Genomic DNA, 20,107 nt, shown 5'->3' with positions numbered 1-20,107 from the left:
TTTTAACTATCTGGGTCCCAGAAAGGCAATTCATGAAGAAGAAGAGTACTTCAATTTTGTGTTTTTATCAATGTAGTTGCAGTCTAGGCTAGCTCTGAAAAGAGTTCCACAATATAGCAAAGGTGGTGCTACTAACATTTCCTCGGTCCCAACGGCTGGCCAGAGCCGGTGTCTGGGATTGCAGCCGGCCAACTTCCGGAAGCACAAAAACCTGCAATAGAGCCATTGCAATTCCTTTCTCTTCTTTCTCCTGGACACTTTCTAGTTGAGTTGCCTTAATGTTCAGGAAAACTCTTAACCCTAGCCATTGCGGTAGTTCAGACACTTCTGACATTGTTTTCTGCTGCTGCAATGATGCATGATCACAGGTGAAGCTCAAGTCCTCCCATATAGATAACAAGAACTGAAACAAACAACTTTGAAGCCCTAGAATGGTTTGTCTACTTTAAAGAAACAGAAGCACTATTTCTCATAATCATTTATAAATGATTGACAATGAATGTCAGATGACGACATAAAATTACAATCAATTTATATCCCCAACATTCCAATTTTACAAGCCCTCCTATCTAAATATATTAATTTGAACATGGTCAAAATGCGGCAATCCCAGATCTGGATACATCGCCTTGCAACCAAACAGAAACAGATGCAAACACGGATTTTAAAAATATCGGTGTTGGGGAGCGATGGGATCAAACAAGCTCCTTTAGACTGTGTACTGTAATGGGAAATATCGGTGTTGGGGAACGATGAGATCAAACAACAAGCTCCTTGGGACTGTGTGCTGTAATGGAAATTCCGCACTCCTGGGTATGACAAAAGAATCATCCACCAAACTAATCAAGCATTAATTTCTGCGTTGCACTGGTGCTCCCTGCTGCAGCTTCTTCTGCCCCAGAACATGCTTGAACAAGTAGTTTTCTCGAGTCTTACTCCTATTTTGTCCTGGTCTACTGTTGTGGATTGGGAGCGATTTGGAGATTCATCTCGTGTTTCAACCTCTCTTGGTTCAAATGATGGGCATGGTCCATCATTACATGTGCACAAAGGGATGGTAACGGAAGGAAATGGGCTACAAGTGACTGGGCAGAAAAGATCCGGAGAAACAGAAGCATGATTCTTTCGAATTTCCGGTGTACAAGCTGCTGCTGAACGGTCTGATTCACGAGAGTGAAGCATGCAAGGGGTACATAAGCTAAGGGACAACTGTAGCTTGATCTCCTTTGCTGGAGAACCAGGCAATTTGACAAAAGAGATTATTCCACGTCGGCAAAGAGGACAAGGAATGGACCCAGGAGGTCCCTGCAATTCAGAAGGAATGTTGCTTGTTGAGCAAAGGTATAGTGCACATCTAACGCAAAGCTCATGTCCGCAACCTGAAAGTGAAAAACAGAAGATGGAATTCTGTAAATTTAACAATGGATATCATATTAGTTGTCTTCCTACGTACATGGGATAAAAGGTTTAGAATTAAAATAACATTTGCAGTATCTCACTCAAATATTATTTGGGCCCAGAAACAAGGAGGAAATAATTAAAAAATATATATAGAGATTTTCATTTTCCATTCTTCTGTGGTTTTGAAAACTGTGAGGAAACAAATAAATTAACAGAAAAATGAGAGTATTTATAACTTAGAAAAAACCCAATTTCCTTATGACACAACAAGGGAACGTGGAGGTTTCACGAGGAAACAAAATTAAAGTTGATGAATTCCTTCCTTTCCTTTTGTTTTCTTTTCTCCCTCATTTCTGAGAATCAAACTGATTCGTTAAAGCTATGTTACAAGCTCTTCAAAAATAGGTGAAGTACCAGCGTCGGACATACAATACTTGGCAAGTGTATGAGATATGCATCCAACGATTTTGGTTGGACATGCACCTAAAAACATATCCAATAATTCAATTTTGTTATATTATCGCTCCAAAATAAGTGACGTGCCAATCTTAAACACTATGTTATATACCCACACCCAACACACGTACCTATATCCATGTAACATAACTAAAAAGTTTAAGCCTTGTAAAGAAAGCAAAAGATTGAAGTGCCATTTGGCTACCGAGAAGCATAAAGGACATAATGAAAATTTGGAATTTCACTACCATTTGATATTGAACCAGTGAAGTACGTCCAATCCTCTTTGTTTCCACCTATACTTTGTCAACTAAACATAAGTGAAAATTTGCCAAATTCTTAAACCAAGTAACACAATTTGGCTCAACTGCTAGAGAGACCAATAGTGGAAGCTATATTTTCCAAGCAGGACAACTAGAAAACGTTAAATAAACAAGCCTCTATGGAGACATTTGGTAGCATCCTACAAGATAACGCAATGGATCTTAGAAAGGAAGTGAGTACATAATTGCATCAACTTGACAAGAATTTTCAATGTTTAAGGGACAAGAACAGCAAAGACAAGTGAATTTCAAAACAATGGGCTTGAACCATCAGCTTTGAATCCTCAAATGATATATATATATATATAAGGGCAACTAAGATTTTAGGGCATCTAAGTCGGGTAATTTCATTTAAGTTGGGTTATTTCATTTATATCAACAGGTCTTCAGTCCCTCAGCCCATTCTGAGCCAAAACCCTAACGTTTTAAAGGGTCTTTTAAGCATATAAGCCACCTTTTACAGCCCAACACACACACACACACACACACACAGAAGCAGACTGAAAACTGTGAAATTTAGTTAGGGCTCGTAATAGCACATCCTATTCACTCACCATCACACTCACGAGAGCTCCAGCTCCTTCTGGCCAAGCACAATCAAGAGTTTTGACTAGCTGGTCACTCAGTCCGAACTTCTGACGAGCTCCAGCAACCACAACAATGCCTCTAATCCCCTCCTCTAGCAACTGATAGCTCTGAACTTCAAAAGTATGCTTCAAAACTTCAAATTTTCTCTGTTTTTCATAATTTTCTGTTAATCTTTCCTTCTCAAAACAAAGAGAACTCAATTTCCCCTCTATGGGTCAGTATTATTTCTCCATGTTTTTTAGGCTTATTCTCGGTTTATTTTAAAGACAGTTTAATTTTAAATGCTAGTTTGAGTTAATTTTCAACTAGTTTTGTAGGATTTTATAATTGTCAATCTGATCCTATGGACTCCCCCACCAATCTTTTTTTTTTTTTTTTTGATAAGTAAAATTGTATTAGAAAGCATTCAAGAGGGGAACACGTCCCAAGAGCTGTACAAGAACCAAGAGCAAGAGAAAAGAGAACACTAAGGATCCAAAGACCCCAAAATGTCCAAAAACTCCTCTACAGAAGAACAATCTCTCCCCATACTCCAACTAAAAAGAGAACAAATAATAAAATACTTAAGAGCCCCAATGGGTAACTCCTTCCCAACAAAGGATCTTCTATTACGTTCTTTCCAGAGGCACCACCAAATGCAAAGGGGAGTCGCCCTCCAGAAGTCGCGAACATGAGCCCCCACCCTTTGCCCCCTCCAAATATGAATAAGACCTTGTTAGGTCCGAGGCATAACCCACTGAACGCCAAAAAGACCCAACATAAGGCTCCAACAGTCATGGACCACTGGGCAGTGCAAGAGAAGGTGATCCACAGACTCTCCATCGGTCATACACAGATAACACCGATTAACAATGACATGTCTTCTCTTCCTCAAGTTGTCCAGAGTCAGGATCTTGCCCCAAGCAAAAAAAGCAACCCTAAGAGGAGCCTTCGAATGCCAAACCATTTTCCATGGATAAGAGGGGGCCTGAAAACTAGAAAGGCAGAAGAAGAAAGACCGAACCTGAAAAGTCCCCTGCGAAGAAGGCACCCAAGTCAAAAGGTCCGCCCCAGTGCCATCCACCTCCTGTCCATACAAAAGGTCCAATAAGCCAGTAACATCATCCAGCTCCCAATCCTGAATGGCTCGCCGAAACCGAACATCCCAAAACAACCTACCGCTATCAAGGCAATAGCAGTCGGCAACCAAAGCATGGCAATCCACAACAATCCTGAACAACCTTGGAAACCGTCGACACAATGGATGTTCCTCGCACCAAGGATCCTCCCAAAACCGGACAGTCCGACCTTCCCGGACTCTGAATTAATGCATTTGGGTAAGTTTAGCATGAACCATTATTTTATTAGGTTTCTTTAGATAATGAGTTTGGTAACCTTAGCAAAACCCATTTGGAAAGGTCAAAAAGGACATAATAAATTAAAAAAAAAAAAAACGTTGCTGTTTTTACTACAGGGACAACAGAAATTTTATTACCACAGATGATCCGTGCTCATAGTCGTGAAACCACCCCGGATTATTAGAAAAGGAAAAATTATAAAAACAAAAAGCAGTAAGAATGCAGGACAATATTCCCAAACCTCATAAAGAAGGATCACATATTACAACTATTACAAACTTATATAAAGCCAATTATCTGGAGCTTGACTTAATAACTGATTGTAAATTAAGCGATACCAGCCAGTAAAATGTAATTTACTAGGCAAAACCTGAAACTTTAAAAGGAAGAATATAGACAGAGAATCACACTGACCTTCAGCAGCTACTGTACATGCTCTCTCCAGGCAAACAGCACAAATTTCAGTGTCATCAGAGCAGGTTGTTGACTGCAACCCACACTCTCTGGAAACAATGGTTACAAGATATCATTTCAGTGAGGGTATTTATAGACAATGTACTATTTCAATTTGAACACACACACATATGTTTCCCTCCGCGCCAAAATTCTAATCATTCAGGTCAAGTGATGAACATGCAATTTCATCATGCTTAAGGAGCACAATCATGTGAAACTTCCAAAAAAGATTATCGACAATTCCACTAAGTTAGAGAAGTATAACTTAATGGAAAGTCTTCACCTGTTATTGAAAACTTATCATACACTTTAATAAACTTCCACTAATTGATTTAAGCACAAGTGAGCAAAGTGTAACTAAACAAGAAGTCCTAAACCTTTTTCACAAGTTAACCTTTGATAACTTTCACAATAAAATTTTGAATTCCAAAGACAGATTCAACTCAAAGTTGAAGTATCAAAAATGGGATCCCACTTTACCATGTGGTTCGAAGAATTCAAGACAAGGACATGATATTAAGATGCTACCTGATAACCCAATTCAGTACTTGATTCTGAATAGATAAGCATTTAATTAACTCTGAATAGATAAGCATTTAATTAACTAAGTGTGTTTTATAACGTAAAAAACCACCTAAAAGAATAAGCGTCACTTAAAATAGAGTACAATTTTTAGTGATGAAGACTTTAGTCATCACTGAACACTCACCATCATTATCATAATCATCATTCCCATATGAATGGGATCGGCCATAGGAAGCACGGAGACTTCCTTAGGGTCGCCATGGCCGTGTTGGATACGTATCCGAATGCAACCTGGCTAGCCTTAGCGGCTAGATTTGATTTGGCTTGTTGGATACGACTCTTTTATACAAAAATGGGATAATTCGTCCAAACCAACGGGTAATACCAATACCTATGACACGGTTGCAACAAGGAAACCTACCCAGTGTCGCCATGGCCAAATTGGATACATATCCGACACGGATACGCGACGACTACGTGTTTGATAAAGCTTGGAAGTATCTAAAATTTTAAAATGCATTTAAAATTGGATACGGTAGGATACTTCTAGAAAATGCCAGGATGCTTCTGGGATATGGTCGGGCAAAATCAAACAATTTTTATATATTAAAAAAAAAAAAAAAGAAAAAAAACGAGGGAAATTGTAATAATAAAAAGTTCATTGTTTAAAAGAAAATAAAACAAAAAGGACTTAGAAACCAAAATCGTTACTAATCAACACTCATCAATGCAGTGAGGGGGAGAGAAATAGAGAGAAAAAGGGAGATCTGGTTTCTACTAAGGGATTTATTAATTTGGGTCATTCATGTTCTAGAGTTGGGGATCTTTTTTTCCCCATCTAAGAGGCTCTTTATTAATTAATATATTGGTGATTACATTTATATTCATAATGTTATGGAAAACTAATAAAAAAATATTATTTTTTTTTTATGTATAAAAACATAATATATTATTATTATCTTTGTCGTGTAACTCGTATCTTGTAATACCAGTGTTGCTAAAGGCGCGCCTAGGCTCCAGGCTCACACAGGCGCTAAGTGTTGCGCCTGTTGCGTACCCAGGTGCGCCTTCGGCAACATTTGCGCCTCTAATATGGAATATGAATATGCTGTAATAGTAATTTAATTTTTCCATTGCGTGTCTCGCTTTACTCATGCGCACGCCTCACCTTGCGCCTAGGCTCCAAATGGCCTCTAGCGCCTTGGGCCTTTGATAACATTGTATATACTTATTAAAAAAAAAAAGCATCTTGTCATATCCATATCCTTTCTATAAAAAAAAAAATTAAAATAAAAATTAATAAATAAATAAAAATTGATGTATCGTATCTGTATACATGAATTCTCTTTTTCCATTACAAGTCATCTCCTATAATATGTGGCTACGTGCAGAGGATTTCCAAGAGCAAGTCAGATCTTGGTGGGAGTGAGTCATTGTTTCAGGATCGCCCAGTTTCATAATAACAAAGAAGTTAAGAGCTCTCAAATTCGCTCTTCAGCAGTGGAACAAGGATGTTTTCGGGAATCTGGAATGGAGGAAGAATAGAGTCCTTGCTGATTTTTCCGAGATTGACCGTCTTGAGGAGGCGGGTGGGGATGTGGAGTCTCTACGTTCTAGGAGAGTCTCTTGTCAGGCGGTTCTTCCTGAGATTGTTTGTATGAAGGAGATCTCGTGGAGACAAAAATCTCAAGCTCTTTGGCTAAAAGAAGGGGATAGGAACACAAAATTCTTCCACAGATTAGCTAACGCTCATAGGGGGAGTAATCATATTGGAAGAATTCGGGTGGAAGGTGTGAACAGAGGAGGAGGTGCGTAACAGGATTGCTTCTTTTTATCATAAGCTTTACACCGAACCTTTAGCTTGGAGACCAGTCTCCATTTTGAGGCTTTATCTGAGCTGGATAGAGATAGGATTGAGAATCCTTTTACTGAAGAAGAAGTTCTAAAGGCTTTATCAAGTTATAATGGGGACAAAGCTCCGAGGCCTGATGGTATTACTATGCGTTTTTTGTTGGAAAGCAGGGCGATAGTAAAACATGAGGTAATGGGTACTTTTCAGGAATTTCATTCTTCTGGCGTCTTTGAGAAGTCGCTTAATGCTTCATTCATTGCCCTTATCCCCAAGAAAGGAGGCGCTTCTGATATTAAGGATTTCCGTCCAATTAGTTTGGTGGGTTGTATTTACAAACTTATTGCTAAGGTGCTTGCTCTAAGGATGAAGAAAGTAATGGATGGGATTATTTCGGACTCCAAGAATGCCTTTGTTGGGGGAGACAAATTCTTGATTCAGTTCTTATTGCTGGCGAATGTGTGGATTCCAGATTGTAAAGCAGTATTCCTGGAGTTTTATGCAAACTTGATATTGAGAAAACATACGAACAGGTGAATTGGAATTTCTTACTCTATTTGTTACAAAGAATGGGGTTTGGAAGCAAATGGAGGAAGTGGATCGAGACTTGTCTTTCATCTGTCAAGTTTTCTATTCTTGTGAATGGCTCTCCTGCTGGTTTCTTTGGTTGCACCCTGGGCATAAGACAAGGCGATCCTTTGTCATTTTTCCTCTTTCTTGTTGTCATAGAGGGATTAAGCAGACTTATGCGCAGGGCAGAGGACCTTGGCTTTATTAAGGGTTTCAGAGTGGGTAGAGACTTAGCCCATCAGATGGAGATTTCTCATTTACTTTTCGCAGACGATACCCTGGTTTTCTGTGATGCTGATGTGTCTCAACTTCGTTATTTGAGATGCATCCTAACTTGTTTTCAGGCGGTCTCCGGGCTAAAGGTCAATGTGGCTAAGAGTGTGTTTGTCCCAGTAGGGAATGTTCAAGATATCTCCTCGTTTGCTGCAGTTCTTAGATGCAGGGTGGGTTCTTTTCCTATTCCTTATTTGGGGTTGCCCTTAAGGGTCTCTTCCAGGATAGTGAGGAGTTGGGCAGTGATTGACAGGTATGCGAAGAGATTAGCAGGATGACAAAAGCAATATTTGTCCAAGGGGGGTAAAGTTGCTCTTATTAAGAGTACGTAATCAAGTCTTCCCACTTATTTTCTTTCTATGTTCCAAATCCCTTATTCCATTGCGGATAGGATTGAAAAAAATTCAAAGTAATTTTCTATGGGGAGGAAGGGGAGATGAGTTTAAGTATCACCTTGTCAGATGGGAACAAGTTTGCAAGCCTGTGAAATTGGGTGGAAGTGGCATAAGACGAATAGTTCCTTTCAATCAAGCCCTCCTAGGTAAATGGTTATGGAAATATGGAAGGGAAAGACACCATCCTTGGCGCAGGTTAGTTTCCTGTCAGTTTGGGGAAGAAGATGGAGGCTGGTCTACACGTCCGGTTACTCTTGTGGGAGGAGTAGGGATGTGGAAGTCTATTCAGAACGGTTGGGATGCCTTTTCTGCTCATATCAGATTCAAAGTTTGTGATGGATGTCGCGTTCGGTTTTGGGAAGATCTTTGGTGTGGTGATCAACCACTATCTCATTCATTTCTTAGATTATTTAGTATTGTAGTTGATAAACACGCCTTTGTAGCTGATTGTTATCGTCTTGATAGCAGTGGGATTACGTGAGATGTGCACTTTCGGCGCTCTTTTCAGGATTGGGAGATAGATGAGGTATGTGTTTTTTTGGATCTTCTGTATCGGCAGGAGGGTGTTGGCAGAGGAAATGATGATTTGATTTGGGTTCCTTCTTCCCATGGTCGTTTCGAAGTAAGATCCCTATTCTTATGTCTGTCTCATTTTGTTAATTATGTTTTCCCGTGAAAAACTATTTAGCGATCCATGGCTCCAACTAAGGTGGCTTTCTTTGTTTGGACCACTATTTGGGGAAAGATTTAGACAATTGATAATTTAATGAAACGGGGCAATTGTATTGTTAATCGGTGTTGTCTATGCAAGAAAGATGGGGAGTCTGTTGACCACCTCCTTATGCATTGCCCTGTGGCGAATGACTGTTGGAATCTTATTGTTGGGTTGTTTGGCATGTGTTGGGTAATGCCATGATCTACTAAGGAATTGATTCTTGAATGGAGAGGTTGTCGCGTGAGAAGGGATGTACGCGATTTCTGGAGAGTTATCCCACATTGTGTCTGGTGGTGTATTTGGAAGGAGAGAAATAGTAGAATATTTGAAGATAAAGAGTCATTTACAGCAATGGTGAAACATCACATTCTTTGTTCTCTATTCAATCATGTGAAGAGGAGTTCTTGCTCTTCTTCTGATGATTTAATTATTTTTTTGGATTCTTTGGGGCCTTAGTCCAGGTTCCATTTTTGTAAAATGGACGCGTTCCCTTATTCAACGCCTTTTTATGTTATTATTACTTATCAAAAAAAAAAAATATTTAACTTTTTAATAATTTCAACCCATGTTAATTTTGGTGACTCTCTCCCCTACCCTCTATACAAATTAGTCTTCCTCTTCTTATGGGCGCATCCCATGTTAATTTCTCTTATTTTATTACCAATAAGTGCCACTTCTAATTTCTCCCCATACTTTAATTAGTGACCTTATCTCTTCTAGTCACTCCTACCATCCATCTTAACATCCTCATTTCAGCTACAAGAATTCGTTGTTCTATTTCAAGGCCCATCACTTAACTCCATATAAATAGTTGGTCTGATAACAGTTCTATAAAAATAAATAAATAAATAAATTTAACTTTTTTGTTATTAATTTTTTTTTATCGCATAGAACACCAATAGTCTAATCTCCATTTGTCCAAAATGATCCAATTCTACTAATAACATTGTCATCCTTCTGTATTATTGAGCCACGACATCAAAAATTGAATTATAATATTTTTCTTTGGTTCTGAATTGTAATCATTATATTATCAATATTTGATTCTTTATTAAATTTAGATTTCATATCAGTTTCAGCCCTACTAATTTTTAAACCTTTTGATTCTAATGCATTTATCCACATTTCTAATTTTATTGCTAAGTTTTTCTTTAAAAAATCCAATAGCACTATATCATCAACAAACAACATGCACCACGGAAATTGGAATGTCCCCTTGCAAGTCTTTTGTGATTTCATCTACAATTAATGTCTCCTTCTAAGTCTTGTAATGTCTCCTTGGTGTAATTTTACTTTTATAGAAAATTCCTAGTCTCACCACATATATGCAAACTCTACTTTGTGTATTCATATAAATATCCTGAATCATTAGTCTCGTTACTTATTTCTGAACAATGAATACTTAAAATTTTTAAAATATAAAAAATTCTTAATTTATAATTAATACTTGAAATTCAACACTTAATATTCAGGACAAAACCAACAGCTAGTGCCCAGCGGTACCAAGCCCCTACTTCTCAAAGGGAGGTCAAGGGTTCAAGCCTCAGTGAAGGCATAGGTGTGTGAGTATCAACTAAGAAAATATATATATATATTTATTCAGGACTTAAACTTTTGAGAATTAATTTTCAAATTTGTCAAACAACACCTAAGTATTGATATAATGCAATACACTATTATGCTGACAGATACAAATCATGATGCATTTAACTTAACATAGCGTATCAAGCGTAAATTTGGTCTTGCAACATTCCAATGTTTTTAATGTTAAAAGAGAAATATGAAAGCTCAGGAAACAACAACGCAGTGTAAAACCAAAAAAGCAACAGTAATTAAGAAAATCTAGATGAGATATGTCAGTGTTGAAACAGAAAAACAATTATAATAAAGGAAAGCTAGAGGAGATGTATCAAACTCCAATAGAAACAAAAGGTCAGTGACAGGATGACAAATTATTATGATGTTTGGGTGGATTGGTGTGTGAGTGGGTTGGGAGGAAGCAAGCACTGATCCACTATTCACATAGGGTGATATAACCTAGCTGCAATTAGTACGTCATGTAACATGTGCTTTCCACCAATATAAGAAACTTGTTATTTCAAATTTCTTTTTAAGAAATTGGGACTGTTATTTCTGACTTTTTACTTCTTAGGCCCACTGGATGAGCGTCGTTACAAAAAACCAAAAACTTCAAATCTTTTATTTTTCCCTAAGCTTTAGAAATTAAATTTTCTGTAAAGGGAATACTACCATTGTAAATGGCCTAGTTGCAGAAAAAACTTAAATGGTACATTTATATACTCATAAGGACACTCTAGAAGGCTGAGAGGTGATTCGGTGTCCGACAAAGTGTGTCTCTAAAAATGCATTACGCATGAGCAAACGAAATATCATTGTGGAGTGGCCCCCTGAATTGACTCTTACAGATCAACCACAGTGGACAAGGACTAAGGAGGCAGTTGTTGCAGGGAGAAGTTGCTTTGGACCCTTTTCAGCTTGGGCACTGCAACGTTGGTGGATAGGTTCTAATCTAATGCTGTATGTTCTCTCTTTCCAATGGAGAACCAAGGATTATACGAGGCGGGTGGCTTCAAAGAGAGGATAGCTTGAGGTGTGATCAAACAATAGGATTCATAAACGAAGGGGGCTCTCCTGATTCCCTTTGACGGCAATTTAGCACATGAAAGCTCCCTCTAAGGTTGCTTTCTTTGGTTGGACAGTTGCGCTTTCAAGAAGAATTTGACTTCTGATAGTTTATTAAAGAGGCAAAGATCATATCCAATTAGTGTTGCATGTGCACAGGTGATATAGAGATGGTAAATCATATACAAACCCATTGCCCAATGGCCACTGATGCCTAAGCTACAGTATCTCTCATTGAGACTAAGCGGGTCATACCTAAGTCCTTACCAAAAAATGGTCATGCATCACTCATGCCTAATTCAGTTATCAAGGTCATTAATAGCTGAAAGCAATGCAGAATGAACATGAAGTACAGAGATGTTTCTAGAGCAACACCTCTTTGCTTGGTAAAGTGTTTGGAAAATTGGAACAAGAAGAATATGAGTTCTTTTGAAGGGTTGGAACTACTTACATTAAAAATCAAGTACATTTTGTCGTGTTACCTTCCCCATGTACGTAACTGGAAACTGCCATATGATCTTATATATTTTCTCACCCTTCCTGGAAAATGCTCTATTGTTGCTTTCCTTCTTATTGTTTTCCTATTTAATTTCTTTATATACTAATTTTATTAGCTTTCCTGGTCCGTCTTTGTCACAGTCACAAACAAATCTTTCTTATAGCTTACATTTTTATTGATAAACGCAATATGTAATAGCACTACTTTAAACTATTCCGTTAATAAGATCATACATCTCAAAAATCAGTGTAAGGTAGCAAAAATAATACTTTACTTTCACGTCTTAATAAGATTAAGTTGCAGATACCTTGCTATATTAAGTACACTTATGAGAGGCAAGGATAAATAATTAGAAGGAGGAAACACTGGTATCGTTGAGTCAGAATTAGGTGCCAGCAGTGGCTCAAGCCAATGACGCCCCCACATCCTGGCAACATCAAGAGGAAGCCACCTGAAAGAATGTACAAATTTCCAATAAGCATAATGCGTGAAGAGAGGCAGTAATAGCTATATGAAGCAACCAAAGGCTGAATACCAAGAGAACCCATTCACAGTTTATTACCCATTGCAGTTTAATGTCAATCGACTGGCACCTCTTGCTAGGAGGATCTGCAGATAAAAGAACATCATTACATCAAACTATAAAGAACTTGCAAATTTCAGCGAATCATAAAACTATAGCATACACTCACCTGACAGCATTTCAAATTTCCCCCACAAGCTGCATAGTGCAGAGGAGTGCTTCCAGCTCCTACAAAGTGATTCATTAATTTTACTTACAAATTACACAAGTGAGGAAACTGAAGACCAACTATACAAGTCACACACTTACCTATCAAATCCATTGACGTTCCATAATGAAATGTCACAGCTGATACATTTGCATGTAGATCAAGTAAGAGCTGTACACAATCAAAATATCCATTCAAAGCAGCCATATGAAGAGCAGTGATACCACCATCAGCCGCCTTATTTACAAACTTGGACAGCGCACTGCATTAGAATAAAATTTATAAAGAGAAGACCAGAATGATCTTAGTATTTTGGCACGTATATATTTAGTGATTTTATATTATCTTAAGTCACTGCCATTGGGCATTACAACTTGTTATAGCTTCTTCTTTTAGGAAACAGTGTATTTTCAATATCTAATCACAATACTGCCCAGAGAAGGAAGTCACATTGCACCCATGGTCGGGCAACAATTTTTCATATGCTCAAATTCAGTAGGTATTTTTCATAAGCTCGAATTCATATATAAAAACAGGAGGTTTATGTTCCAAATGTAAGATCAACATAGCATTTCCACAAAATCTATCAATTGTTTCTTCTATTTAAGGCTATATTTCCCTTTAAGCAACACCCTGAGGTGCATTTTCTCACTACCTCAATCCACATTCCTTTCAGTCTTCTACTTACCGTTGCAGCACCTTCAAAATTTACCCATCATCCATTTCAAGGGGGACATTATTGGTCTTCGTTTCACAATCAACACAATTTAATTAATGCTAACTCACTATCAAGTATCAACTTAATTTATTTTCTGCTATCGAACATATTAATATATAATGAATATACTGTGTTTTTAAAAAATAAATGACAGATAAATCACCCACCTTTGATCATATTTGTTTCTCGTATTGGAACCATCACCTCTACCACCAACAGCTTGAGCATTTATAGATTCAAAAGGAGTACTTGGAACAAAATCAGCCACCACGAGTCTTATACATCTAACATGGCCGTTCACTGCCGCAAAATGAAGAGCTGTCCTCCCACTTAGATAGTCTGCTCTTATCACCTGAATGGCGCAGAAGATTTCAAAAATAGAAAGTAAAATTCACTAAATCTTGTAAACTCCCTCAGAATACAACAAGAAATAAATGGCTACAAACCAACAACTGGGCTTGTTAACCAGTGGTATTAAGATGCCTTTCATCCAAAGAGATAAAAGGATCAAGTTTCAATGGAGCTCACAGTTTGACAAGGCATATAATTAAAAATAAAAATAACAATAAATAAAAAATAAAAAAGATATTAGAAGTAAAACTTACATTACATCTGAAGAGCAAAAGGGTCTGCACAATTTCCCAGTGCCCATATCGACACGCTTGCATCAATGCCGTCTTCAAATACAATTTCACATCAATTCAACAATTAGGTTCAAATAAGATTTCTAACTCTAATTACTTTGAATATACACAGTTACACAATCAAACACAGAACCCAGTTGATCTCGCAAAAATTATGGAATCCAAGTTCAAATCCACACAATCAAATCCATATCCTAAGCAATCAAGCTAAAAGGAATAGACCCAGAAGAGAAAAGCATCAAGATCCACACCCAAAAAGGAAAAAAATGAAAATGTTTTACCTGGCCACAGTAATTTCTGGAATTCACATCAGCTCCATTCTCGAGTAACAGGGCCACGATCTATACACCAAATTAAATAAATAAAACAAATTAAATAAATAAAACGTATTACACACACACCCATATATACGCATATAATAATCAAAAGGATCAAAAGTAATGGGTTTGTTTGGGTGGGGTGGGGTGGGGGTGGGGGACAGAATGTGAAAATGGAAAACCTCGTTGTGGCCTTTAGCGGCGGCGAAGTGGAGAGGAGAGTTGAGGCCACCGAATGTGGAGTACTTGGCAAGGCAAGGGTTGCAATCAAGCAACATCTTGGCTTCCACAAAATCGCCGTCCCTCGCCGCCGACACCAGCCTCTCTCCCGACGCCGAGCACCCGAAGGAATTCCCCATCTCTACAAGTCTTCTCTCTCTAAACCTCCTCTTCCCTTTCTCTCTCTAAATCTATTTCTGTGTCTATGCCTGCAGGAACATTAGGTCAACTGTCGATAAACAATTTTCAAAAACACACAGAAAAAATTGGAAATGGAAGAACAAAGAAGAGAGAGAGGGGCCGGTGGAGGTTGAAATTTGGATTTGGGTTAGAAATTAAAAGGCTTGATGTGGCATGTGGGTGCTACTTTTTTTTTCTTTTTTTGTCCTTTTTCTCAATGTAAAGTAGTCTAAGCGGTGTACTAGTAGACCTTTAATTCTAAAAATATGTCATATTTTCAAACTTCAAAACGTTACAACGATTTTTAACTTCTAATTATTAAAAAAATATAAAATTAAAGAAAATTTAATTTAATGGGTACTTACATGATTTACCGTATCAACTTCAAAGTGTGAATTAACATCCTACCAAACACATTAATTGGTATTTGGATTTTATTTAATTAGAAAGAGAATAATACTAGAAATTGAAAGTAATCGGATGTAAAGTGAATCAACAAAAATATTCAAATTTCTGTCCAAAAAAACAAGGAACAAAAATATTTAAATTTATATGGTTAATAAAAAAAATTATAATAAAAATAAAAAACTCAAGGATCAATTTTGTGATTTTATCATTTTTTACGTGTCTTTCTTGCAAGAGAGTTTCGAGAAATACCATGAGAATTTTATTTTTCACTCTTCCATTTTGTCATTTTATCATTTCTTAGGTGTGTGTTTTCTTTTTTCTTTTTTTTTCTTTTTTTTTTGGCATCAGGAATTACCCTAGGCAGGGCTGCTTTAGGCCCACCCTAGATTATAAACTTAGGGATGTTGTCAACAGTTCCACGTCTCAACACCAAATTTTTACGTGTCTTTCTTATGTGTCATTTTATATTTTTTGGTTTATAAGTTCGACTATATATTATTTTTCAAAAATTAGTTAGGAGTTGATGTAATTCTTATTTAATTCTTAGTCAAAGTGATAAATTATCGTGATACAGGTTCGTAATTGTGCCTAATTTGACCATTTCATGGTAAGTGAGGCCCGTAAATAATGGTCCATAAGTCAAACTATATATATCATTTTGAACAATATTTAAGTCAACATAATACTGACAGATGGATGTGAATCAATAAAAATGAATATATTTTATTTTAATTATTAAATTAGTAATCAAATTATCATATTTGATTTGGTGTGTGGGCATTTACTTATTTTATTAAATTTAGTAATTAAATATGACATGCCCGTTTATTATTAACTCACGTCAACAATTCAACAATGAGAATGATATAAATACTTATTAGGAAGGACCTAAATATTACCCTATACTTTTTAAAATTTGAATAAGAAATCGGTTATTTTGATAAATTTTCCTCCTCCAACCGATATTATGAGTTAAAAGGTGATTGAAATTTGTAATTTGTGATTATGACCAAACTGCCCCTGAAAACTGATGGGCCCACCGGGAATCACCTGTGGACTGGGATTTGTTTCTGGGCTATAAATGATAAGGTTGTCCCACACAACACTGCCTCATTGCTGCAAAATTAAGATACGACTTTCAACGCATTTAAGTTGAACACGAGGGAATAGGGACACGACCTGTTTGTCAGATCAGGACAGTTAAATGGAGTCAATTCTACTTCAGTCTCAAGTATGAATGCATATGATTTGTTGGTGATATTAGCCTGTGACACTCATAATCACTCCTCGTAACTTTCTCAATGCTCATCCAAATATCAAAATTATCTGTCACGTTCGTTCTGCAAGTCGGTGAATTTAACTTATTTAAATTTTGATACTCCTTATTTACAGTAAAATTTTATTTATATATTTATAGGTAAATTTTCACCATTTATAAAACATTAGTGGCGAAATTCACCTAACCGAAAAACGTAAGAGAAGATTTTGATCATTTTTTAAATTTTCATCGGAGGATCAAAATTATTTGCAATTTGGTGAATTTACTATAATTAATGATAATTTTCACCTATTTGAATTTAGCTACTCTTTATTAACAAGTAAATTTTACCATTATAACATTAGTAGTGTAATTCACCCATCGTAACAAAAAAAAAAATATCGCGAGAAAATTGATAATAAATTTCACTTATTTGAATCTCGATACTCTTTATTTGTAACGACCCTAAACTAAAACCATTTATACAAAAATTTCGACATGACCTCCCCTAAAAGTGGTCCTTCAACAACCTATCCCAGTATACAAAACAAAAAAATATACTCCAGCATCCCATTCATCACACCTCAACATAGTTCCTCTCATAGTAGAACATGCACACACCAACTAATCCAAATTATCATAATTACAGTCCCAAAATACATGGTTAAGATCTAAAATCCATGTCTTACAACGTTACATGATACAATTACATGGAAATATACACCATGATTCCATTAGTTTCATTTACATTAAACAAAAGATAAGTTCGTTCTTAAATTACAAGGCCATGAATACTGACTTAGTTACATTTCCACAACTATGAATATACATAGAATGGTCAAAATACAAAATAGCAAACAACCTCCTAACAACTTTCAAGTTTGTGGAGGATTGTCATCCGTCGTTTCTTTGCCATGACCTGAAAAAAATAATAAGTATGCAGGGTGAGCTATATGCTCAGTAGGTGACACTTAAGACACGCATCTTGTGTCCCCGTGAATCCAAATATCGGGATAATACAACATTCCAATCAAACTCAAGTACAAACAATGCAATGCCATGAAATGCGAATGCATGCCGATGTCGCTCCCCGTTTTCACATTTAAAATCTATCACTTTCAAACTGTTAATATAACCCGCCCTTTGGTGACCCCGCAGCGACACGAGAGAAGGATTGGCTAATGTCCCTGACCCTTGGTAACCCCGCGGCGTCATTATGGGGCCCAGCTAGCTCAACCACGCTAGGGCGACTCCCTAATCCCCTCTAGGCTATATTAATACTCCGGCCCTTTGGTACCCCCGCGGCGGCGACCGGGTTTTTCAAAAACACTTTTATCAAAATACTTTTCCCTAAAACTCCCTATTTTCATTTCAAAAACAATCTTCCCAATCATGTCTCATGGTATGCATGTACATCATGTTCTTAATGCCATGGAAGTGAAGACTTTCACATTATACAATTGTGCATACATTACAAGTACTCTAGGGAAATTACACATGCCATCCCATATCATTCTAGCAAGTTTTACAACAATATAAGTATGGTAAATCAATTTATCAGACAAGGAAATTAGTTAAATAAACATGTTCTCATACAACTCAAGTAACACATTTAATCATAACCTCACATATAACACTTACATCATCTTTAATACAATTAATTCAAAAATAAGCATGCTTTTCAATAATTTAGGAGGTATAATTCACAAAAGAGCAAGAACATCATGAGTTAAGGGTCCCTACCTCAAGATTGCACAAAACCCTTAAAATGGGTCTTGAATTTCGAACTCCAAGAAGGGCACCAAATCTGGAATTGTTCGTATGGATGCGTAGAGCTCGTCGTGGGCTTCGTTTTGCCTCAAACGGCACCTAAATCTGCCAAGAATTGAGAGAGAAATTAAGCCTTGAAGCTTGAAACCATAAAAAGAAAAAAAAAAAAAAACGCAAAGAGCTTCTGGAATGAGAGAGAAGCTGATACGCAGAGAAGAAGCAATAAGTCATTATATTGGCTTATTAATTATGTGGGCCCCACAGGTGAATAACATTTTATTTAACTTTAATATATATATATATATATATATATATATATATATATATATATATATAAAGTTAAAAACATTACATTATTTATTGTAAAATTTCACTTATTTGAACTTGGATACTACAGTAAAATTTTGTTTATATATATTTAGAGATAAAATTTCACTATTTATAGAACATTAGTGGTGAAATTCACCTACTCCTAAAAACGTAAGAGAATATTATGATCATCTTTTCAATTTTCATCCAAGGATCAAAATTATTTGCAATTTGGTGAATTTCACTACAATTAATGGATGAAAATTATTTGCAATTTGGTGAATTTCACTACAATTAATGATACTTTTCAACTATTTGAATTTAGCTACTCTTTATTAACAAGTAAAATTTTGTTGGGACCGTCTTATTCCTCATCTTTACTGTTAGAAATAAAAGAATTATATCATTGAATTACATAAAATTGTATTACATAACGAACCTATTTAAAGACTAGAGCAATAAAAGCAGACCGGGTAGATGAGTATTATAAAATGTAGTAGTGCAGTGAATAAGAAATTTTTTATAGTAGGTAAGTGATATAATAAATAGGTGAAGTGCCAAAAAAAAAAATTCTTAGCACTATGTTTGAATTCGCAAATAATCATCTGAATTATATTTTGTGCATAATATTTTTTGAATTATCACATTTTGTTACAAAATGCCCCAAAGCTTAGATTATATTTCATCAAATAACCCTTTTGAATTACACTTAATATATTTTTCTTATTGAAATAAATTATGAAAAAAAAATCATACTAATTTGATGACATATTCTTTATTAAATTTGTATAATTTTTTTAACTAATTGTTTAAATAAAAATCTCAAGTAGAAAATTTTAAAATAATTTAATTAGTTTCTTAATTTTGTATGAATATATTAAATGAAAAAATGTATTTTTTTTTTATTTAAGTTATTTATTAATTTTTCATCAATATATTGTATGAAAAAAAGGTATTTTTCTACTGTAAAAAGTTTAAACCGGATATATTAAGTTTTATTATAAATAATAAAATTTTAATAATAAGTTAATCATTTTATTAAATGGTAGTTACAAAATTTTGTTTTTTCATTTTTATGATAAATTGATACTAATAATAAAATTAAGGTAAATAGTATAATTAATATTTAGATAAAAGAAAAGATAGTAAAAATAATTTCATAAGAAATAGAAATTTCAATGAGAAAGGGTAAAATAATCTTTTGCGACGTGTTTGTCCTTAATTGCAACAAATTAATAGTCCATGTAGGCAATTTTTAGTTCAATGAGATTAATTGCAAAAGGGCAATAATTCAAAGGTTTCCTAATAAATATTCTAATGGTCTCCCTCAAATTCAAAGTGGGTTAGATAAAACCAGTTTGATTTTAGAGACAAGATCATGAAAGCTAGTGATGGAGCTCGAAGAACTTGAGGCACCGGGGGTGCATGGGTGACGCATTTGTGAAAGATTCAGCATGTTGATGACACTTTGGGAAGCACGTGATTACAATTGTGAAGATTCGACAAGTTGAGTGCGCGCGTAT

At 35.9% G+C, this 20,107-nt stretch overlaps 1 protein-coding gene and 1 long non-coding RNA gene across 3 annotated transcripts; both read right to left on the bottom strand.

Annotated features, from left to right (window-relative positions):
* Nucleotides 1–435: 435 nt before the first annotated feature.
* On the bottom strand, nt 436–15,083 carry LOC132312627 (E3 ubiquitin-protein ligase XBAT33-like). 2 transcript variants are annotated; one of them, XM_059811066.1, is made up of 11 exons: nt 14,623–15,083; nt 14,405–14,464; nt 14,085–14,156; nt 13,647–13,831; nt 12,863–13,023; nt 12,723–12,781; nt 12,593–12,639; nt 12,338–12,481; nt 4,520–4,608; nt 3,772–4,066; nt 1,266–1,379 (listed from the first exon to the last, which is right to left on the bottom strand). In XM_059811066.1, exons 1-10 carry the CDS (start codon nt 14,797–14,799, stop codon nt 3,804–3,806), a joined length of 1,257 nt encoding a protein of 418 aa, XP_059667049.1. In that variant the 5' UTR covers nt 14,800–15,083; the 3' UTR covers nt 1,266–1,379; nt 3,772–3,803. The 2 variants fall into 2 exon arrangements, with proteins under 2 accessions (XP_059667048.1, XP_059667049.1); XM_059811065.1 differs by lacking the exon at nt 3,772–4,066 and having other exon boundaries at nt 436–1,379; nt 14,623–15,074.
* Nucleotides 15,084–17,130: 2,047 nt separating this feature from the next.
* Nucleotides 17,131–18,518, bottom strand: LOC132315000 (uncharacterized). Its single transcript, XR_009483558.1, has 2 exons — nt 18,249–18,518; nt 17,131–17,424 (listed from the first exon to the last, which is right to left on the bottom strand). It is a non-coding gene; the product is annotated as an uncharacterized LOC132315000 (long non-coding RNA).
* Nucleotides 18,519–20,107: the final 1,589 nt, after the last annotated feature.

This window comes from Cornus florida, unplaced genomic scaffold (assembly GCF_030987335.1).
Source record: "Cornus florida cultivar Cherokee Brave unplaced genomic scaffold, ASM3098733v1 CherokeeBrave_3.0.0_Hap2_Chr06, whole genome shotgun sequence".
In the NCBI taxonomy this organism is placed as follows: domain Eukaryota; kingdom Viridiplantae; phylum Streptophyta; class Magnoliopsida; order Cornales; family Cornaceae; genus Cornus; species Cornus florida.
The sequence above is the reverse complement of the archived record's forward strand: the minus strand, read 5'-3'. Positions and strand labels throughout refer to the sequence as shown.

What these genes read in the sequence shown, in the direction of transcription:
- LOC132312627 (XM_059811065.1), bottom strand. Translation starts at nt 14,799, where the DNA reads ATGGGGAATTCCTTCGGGTGCTCGGCGTCGGGAGAGAGGCTGGTGTCG. An exon ending in AACGTCAATGGATTTGATAG is followed by an intron (nt 12,782 to 12,862) that starts GTAAGTGTGTGA and finishes ATCACTTTGTAG; the next exon opens with GAGCTGGAAGCACTCCTCTG. An exon ending in AGTGTACTTAATATAGCAAG is followed by an intron (nt 4,609 to 12,337) that starts GTATCTGCAACT and finishes CATTGTTTCCAG; the next exon opens with AGAGTGTGGGTTGCAGTCAA.